The 7,082-nt window shown below is 46.3% G+C and overlaps 2 protein-coding genes across 2 annotated transcripts; one reads left to right on the plus strand and one right to left on the minus strand.

The window, feature by feature from the left end:
- Positions 1 to 26: 26 nt before the first annotated feature.
- BDQ94DRAFT_157741 (uncharacterized protein) lies at positions 27 to 4,513 on the minus strand (the record flags this gene model as incomplete). Its single annotated transcript, XM_026768797.1, has 9 exons — positions 27 to 1,104; positions 1,255 to 1,385; positions 1,474 to 1,494; positions 1,668 to 1,741; positions 1,802 to 1,873; positions 2,759 to 2,816; positions 3,142 to 3,143; positions 3,586 to 4,405; positions 4,466 to 4,513. The coding sequence occupies 9 exons, from the start codon at positions 4,511 to 4,513 to the stop codon at positions 27 to 29; spliced, it is 2,304 nt and encodes a 767-aa protein (XP_026629220.1).
- A 1,352-nt stretch (positions 4,514 to 5,865) lies between these two features.
- Positions 5,866 to 6,980, plus strand: BDQ94DRAFT_138720 (uncharacterized protein). The gene is made up of 2 exons (XM_026765289.1): positions 5,866 to 6,467; positions 6,545 to 6,980. Exons 1-2 carry the CDS (start codon positions 6,013 to 6,015, stop codon positions 6,822 to 6,824), a joined length of 735 nt encoding a protein of 244 aa, XP_026629221.1. The 5' UTR covers positions 5,866 to 6,012; the 3' UTR covers positions 6,825 to 6,980.
- The last annotated feature ends 102 nt before the right edge of the window (positions 6,981 to 7,082 follow it).

The raw sequence follows: 7,082 nt of genomic DNA on the forward strand, positions 1-7,082 counted from the left end.
CGTACTATACACCAATAAATGTCTATCTACAAGACGGCAAAGCCCAGAGCTCCAATTGCCGTTAACATTCTAGTTACGCCAAGTACAGCCAATGGCGTAGCACCATTCTCCTCTTTAGGACAGTTATCAGGAGGAACCGGAAGATAGCAGAAGCGCTGCTGCTGAACGGATGCCATGCTCTCAGCAGTATCCTCGTCTATTGCAATGCGACAGGGATCCGGGGTAGATGTCGTAGGACTGGCAGTTGTATTTGTTGTAACAACACACGTTTCGCGGTGTGCGGTATTGCCATACGAGGGTGAGTTCATAACTCTGTCTGTCACATTGATGGAGATGGCATTTTGGCTCCCAGGGCAGGTGTCATTGGCGGTTGCTCCTACAAGATCCACTTCTTTGAGGCTGGAATTGTCGATATGGAAGCCCATCGTCCACCGATAGTTGTGGTCGGAGACTCCACCATATGCATAAGGACCGTGGGTCAGCGCCTCCACATCGCAGCTTTGCCAGCTCAGCACGCACAGAAGCACCCAATGATTGGATGTGTTAAAGTCGTTGTGGATGTAGTTGTAGGCGAGGTAAGGGTCTGCGCTGCCCGACCAGTTCGTCCAACTGAAGTCATGATTGAGGTATAATTGGTTATCAATATCTTTTAGGGTGGCATTGCGTTTGCGGATGTTGCAGGTCACCTGGAGATTGAGAAGCTCTGCCCTTTCCGTGTTCTGCACAGCAAAGACGAATGGGAACCACTCGGCGGGTGAGTATGATGCGTCGCTGCGAGGGAAGACCAAGTCAACCTCAACCGCAGGCGAGGTAGTGACAAAGAACCCGAGTACGATGAACCATTTGGGTCGGAGGAAATGCATGACTGAAGGGTCTGACGAGCCAAGACAAAAGCGGAAGTTGAAGGACTGGAATAGAGCAGCCAAAAAGAGGGGTGTTGTGCTTTCCCTTGCGCAGTCAGACCTTCCAGATGCTGGGAAGTTCTCCTTATTAGTGGCAGTCAGACAGGCAAAGAGAGAATATTTGTAAGAAACGTGTGTGGGCCGAGGGAGTGGAATAGGGGTCCGAGGCAGGTAATCTCCCGACCCCTGCCGCCGAGACCAACTGTTAGGTCTCGAGGGCTTACAAGCGAGTCATCCGTCCGAACTAACAGTAGATAGCGCAGGTTCGGTCTTAGAATTGGGGTGAGAGTCCCCGCATCCGCCAAGGTGACATGGCGCGCCACACCTGCCCGCCAAGAGGGTCTAAACAAACGACCGGAGCGGAGCGAGGAAAAGTCCAAGCCTCTCCTTCATCGGCCAAGGCTTGGCGCGGCGGGCAACGTTACATTCACTTCCCAAAATGGCGCCAAATGGTCCCTGACTGCTCTCTTGCGCGGATCTAGCCTTATGGGGTAGTAGTAGCCAATGTGGACAAGGCGCTAAGGGGAAGCCACGATCCCAGCCTTGTCGGCTGCTTCCGCTTCTTCCTTACTACGTTAGAAGGTTTTGATTGCTAATCTCGCTTACGATAGTCCTTGATTGGCTTATTATGAGTGTTCGCCTCTCGCCTCAGAATTATATCTATTGGACAACTGATTCCTCGCCAAGGAGCGGTCCCTACGCGAACACAGCATACACATTATCATGTAGTAGTCTACATGATCTTGATCGAGGTCATTCCCGTACTATATCCTGATCATGTGAACTCTGCTCTTGACTGTTGGCTGTGTCGTTACCAATAACGTGCTCTAGTAAAGTGTCTAGTAGCCTAAAAGAATGGAGACAAATGTTGGTCCATTTCTAGTGAGGAGGGGTTTTACGCTTGCGCATCTGCGCAAGTGGAATACGGAGCTTGATACTGCATGCGATAATTTGTCGTTGGGATACTATGTCTGCATTAGTATTTGATTACGTTCTTATGTCAATATGTTTGAAGATACTAGCGTGTACACAAAGACGCGTGTCCCAGGTCTTAGGGAGGAGTAAAATCAATCCAATAAGTAATTGACTGTTGCTTTCGCATAATGGAACCGAAACCGGAGACACAATTGCAGATCACAGGGCTGCCCCACGCATAAGCCCACCGCGGGCCGAGCCGTTCCCTTGAATCCGAGCCGTGGCTGAACGGGGAAATTCAGGGTCCTTCCATATTCGATTAATACTATTCTACACCATATTCATGTGCGTATTTGTCGACCGTCTGAGGTGCATGAAGTCAACGAAATTCTGTCCTGTTCCTAAATTACATATGTAAAGAGGTCGAGATAGAAAGCCCGCCATGGCCTTTCCTAAATAAATAACGAGTGGCGCATGTCAGTCTAGCCGGTCTTCACTCGTGCCCGACGCTGGAGCTTTATTATTTTCGGGTGCATAGGAGTTTCAAGCGACTTGATTATTTCAATCGCACTGTTGAAATGTATAGTTTGGCTCCATCTTCGTATATGATCTGAGGTTGTCGTATTTACATTTTGGAATATCTGAGGAGAGCATGGTCGGGTTGTTATTTTACTGAGCGCGTGTCCTAGCTACGTTACATCGTTCGATTTGAAGCTTCTGGAGAGGTTTGGAAGTTAGGCGTATGTCTAGGATCTGATTGAGAAGTTGCAGTCGACAGTGCAGTATGACGATCAGTTACTCTATATTAACCGCACACCAGTTATGCTATAGTTCCAGAGTTAAGTCAAATTCTTAGAGGGAGCCCAATGCAGCATTTTGGCGCTATTCTTGAGTTTTCAAATCTTGAGACGGATAGTTTTTCGAGGTTCATATGTTAATACTTGCAAGGTTGATATCAATCAGCATTTGCTTGACAATAAAGACAGTGCAGACCCATCTCTAATTAGACTCCAGTAAACGAAGAATAGCGAAGTGACCAGTGCTAGTGCACTTCCCCAGACTTTTCGCTTCTAGCCGTATTTAGAAACCTACTACCATCAAATCATGGAATCTGTTAAGTACCTCTTTGCGGGCTGGTTCTCCTGTTGTGTAGCGCGGCCCGATGACTGTGTGGCTCCAGACGGCCTGCTGTTTGTGTAGCAGACCCCGCTGCTTTGCAAATACAGCGCGATGGCGTTAGTCAGGACATACATCCTGAATACCCGAGCCGCCAGTGATAGGCATTCGCCAACATATCAAAATAATAGGGGGATAATCCATATACCACTTCGCAATAACCACAGTAGCGGACTTCGCACTCCAGTCTGTAGGCTGGCCGTCGTCGTCGAGTAAGCACGCGGACGCCGGACCGGTATTAGACATAAAGGGAAAACTAGTATTCTGCGCGTGAACACGACATTTGCAACAGAAGGAGAAAAAGAGAAGAGAAAACAGCCGGGCGGACACGAAAAAATAAATATCCATTATTTTTTACTACCATTTTCCAATTACCTGAGCTTGTACGTTACCGCCTGACCGTACATTGGTAGGAGAGGATGTTCCGTTGGTGAGACCTTCGTTGGTGGGCATTAGCTGCTGGCGATTCGGCTGGGACAACAAAGATGCCGTAGGCGATCGATAATAATGAAAAGAGGCTCAGATATGGACCTGAGCGTTGCGCTTTTGTCCCTTGTATTCTTGCGTTTGGCCTACCAATATTCAGGATTACTGCCAGCATAATGAGAGTGATATGTTGGTTGAATTAAAAGAGTCTCAATGAAGACGCTCGGAAACGGTGGCAGCTGGCGGATCCATCTGCTAAGGTCCACCAGCTCGTCAGGTGTGATGTCTTTGGAGATATTCACACTCAGTATAGCTCGGTAGTCTGCTGGCATAGGAGCTATATCAACGGTAGGATTCCCGTTAAGTGCAAGACCCACCGAAAACATGCCAACCATCATTGCATAAGTAGGCCAGACTTTATTCACACGTTGGCCTTTAAGACTCTGGAATACATCTGCAAAGTCTACTCGCTTGTGGCCTTGCCTTCTTCTTGTAGCAATCTCATTGGCAAGCTTAGCACTAAATGTATTCTCTGGCCCGCACCTCGCATTGGGTGTATCGCAACCAGTGGCGGCAAGGATCTCAACAGTCCTGCGTTGAATAGCTGGCGCGCGAGTAGCAATATGGGCGCAACAACAATCGAGGATAATTAACACGTCAGTATTGTTTGAATCTGAGAGATAATCAGATCCTGTAACAGGCTGAATGAGCGAGCGGTCCGCATTAATAACTCTAGTGCCGGCACTAGTCTCTGCGAAAACGAAGCTTCCCGCTCTTGTTGTTCCGTGACCGGCATAATGAAATATGACTAGATTGCGCTCTGGCTTAGCTGCAGCCTTCCCGACAAGGTTGAGCCAGGCCGTGCTGAAGGTAATGCTATAAACAGGGTCATCAGACTGAATTACAAGCTCTTCAGCCGGTGCAACGTCGAGAGCCTTTAGCAGTCTTTGAAAATGCTCAGTATCTCTGGCAGCATTTGTGTCGTCCTTTTCCCACCTCAAAGTGAGTGAGTGGATATTTTAATAGCTACTGCTTTTCTGCTGTACCGCGGCTTCGAGGGCGGTTTTGAATTGATTGAAAGATATTTGGGGCATCTTCACGGCAAAGCTTGATGTGAATGCGCCTTAAGGTGATCAAAGGAAGGAACACAAATTTCACAAGATATGCCGGGCAGCAAGCCCGGATCCAAAGGCCTTATGACTTTATTTAATCACACTCCGGATAAAGGATAGAACATAATAAAGGGCAGTAGCGTGGTGATGTTAGTGGAACCCAAGATAGAATGTATTGGTATTCTGTTATTCGACCTCGGAAGGTTGGCTGTTGCTATCAGTTGTTGTACCATGTAGACTCCGTCAGGGACTTCCAACCGATATGAGCTTTGAGGGGTAGCCTCCAAATCGCAAAAAATAAGAGTCACTACCTAAGCTGGTTTCTCTCAGAGTAAACTGCTTAAGAACGAAAGGAAGGCAAGTTCTCTTGTTCTGAAGAAATTTATATTGCTGCCTCCTCAAGAGGACAATGTGAGACATTCACAGCCAGTACCATCATTCACACCTATCTTCACTACGAAATGAGATATTCATCCTGCGGCTGCCAGAAGCGTTGTGTATTTGTGAATACATCTCTCATGCAATTGCCACAACTTACAAAGACACATCACTCAGGATCTTGCAATATTTCGAAGCCTAGATTGGTGAATAAATGGCTACTTCTACTGTTGTATCTGTATTATACAAAACTCTTGACTTTGTGTATTTCATTAGCAGTACATAAAAAGGAGTGGTAGGTGACTTCGAATTCAGTTCGATCTGGCTGTTGGAGGACATCCAGTCACTCCCTTATCTGCTAAATCAGGATCGTTCGTGCATACTGGTTTGGCTTTTGTCTTCCTCGATTGACAGCAGAGTCTGGAGTTCGATCTTCAGATTAGGAAGTTTTCAATGTAAGTTTCGTAGGACCTCATTGGATACAATGTATTCCAAGCTTCTGATGGGCTTCCCCAAAATCATCACCTGTTAGTAATATAGAGTACTACACCCGGTACTATGTTGTATATTATTTCTCGGTTGTAAATATCGTTTGTGCGATCCCCCATCGCGGGATTGCTATCATTGGATTGGCCATGGCAGGGTTGAGCCCCAACAATTACAGATGCGGACAGCGATGGAGATTATGAACATGGTTAACATCATAGACTGTCAAGCAGTCTCTGTAGGAAATTACACATAGTATGCGTACAATGAAGGAGGCTGGCAGAGCGCGAAATTAGTGAAGTCAGACAAGAACAGCTAGGCTTATTGGGTGTATAGCTTACGGTCACGTAATGTAAGGATGTTTATAATGTCATGTGGCATGATGAAAATAGATATAAGTATGAAGCAACCTATGATGACGTACGGATAATGACCTTGTTGGAGTGTCATAGTGAATGAAGGCGGGTGGTGACTCACATTCGAAGACTGTTTACCAACTTATCTCCAACTCCCATCCTCCAATCCCATATCCTTTGTCCCACGCGTTCATCTTCATTGACCGTATAGCCGGACTACATCTCCATCCAGCTAGTACAGCATTATACAGCGGTTTGATCATGTGGAGCTTCAGCTTTAGAGACCGAGTTTTCGACATCGCAGGGGAAGATTTCAAGGTGGTGAAGCAGTTGACCGAGGAGGACGATGAAGAACTGGGTCAACGCAAGGTTCAAGCAATAGCCAGGAGACTAGACCAAAAATACTTGCTCAAGATACGCTATCAGCTTGACCCGAAAGACTGTGATCTAGACGATCCAAAGGAGATATTGGAGTTTTCCGAACAGGACTTCTGCCATGAAGCTGAGCTCACACAACTCCTGTCTACTCACGGATATGGGCCAAGGTATCATAATCATGAGACCCAGAATCAGCCTGAATGGATGCCTTTTCCTGGAGGCTATCTCGAATTTATCGTCATGGACTTTCCACCTGGGGAGAACGTTGACGAGATCCAATTTGATCTCACCGATCGCCAGCGCAAGAGCATCAGGACCAAGCTAGCGAATCTATTGGAGTAAGTGAATTTGTCTTCACTACACGTACTGCAGGGCATTGTTCGTTCTTGACTAACGGATGCCGACAATCTGGCAGGCTGATGCGCAAGAACGACTACTGTATGAGCGAGCAGCACCCCAGCTACCTTCATTACGATGCTCAGGCGGACAACCTTTACTTGGTAGATCTTTCGGGCTTTGGATACATCGACTCAGCCAAATCCTATCCGATCGATGAGGAGAGTCCATTTGTGACAGCGTTTAATCTCTGGTGGAAGGAGTACCTGGAGTCTACTAGAGGAGGTCAGGAGTCCAGCGGAATTCCATTGTCTCATCAACCAATTAAGAAGGAGAATCAGCCCCCGGGAAAGACTTAAATTCTCTGCACATCTGGCATGACCATGTTTGGCAGAACTCACTTTGACTAGCTTGAGGACTAGCTAGAGCATCCCTTTGTTGTTGTCGGAGATGCGTGCAGGGATGATAGGACGAAGAACTCATTGTTATCATAATCAGTATATAACAGTAACCAGATTCATTATCTTTTTTTTTTTTTTTTTTTTTTTTTTTTTTTTTTTTTTTTTTTTTTTTTTTTTTTTTTTTTTTTTTTTTTTTTTTTTTTTTTTTTTTTTTTT

The sequence above is a fragment of the Aspergillus welwitschiae genome (assembly GCF_003344945.1).
Source record: "Aspergillus welwitschiae strain CBS 139.54b unplaced genomic scaffold BDQ94scaffold_7, whole genome shotgun sequence".
NCBI lineage: Eukaryota > Fungi > Ascomycota > Eurotiomycetes > Eurotiales > Aspergillaceae > Aspergillus > Aspergillus welwitschiae.

Bases quoted from the DNA above. Each gene is read 5' to 3' on its own strand.
- BDQ94DRAFT_138720 (XM_026765289.1), top strand. From the start codon at position 6,013: ATGTGGAGCTTCAGCTTTAGAGACCGAGTTTTCGACATCGCAGGGGAA. The intron at 6,468-6,544 runs GTAAGTGAATTT...ACAATCTGGCAG, and splicing joins AAGCTAGCGAATCTATTGGA to GCTGATGCGCAAGAACGACT.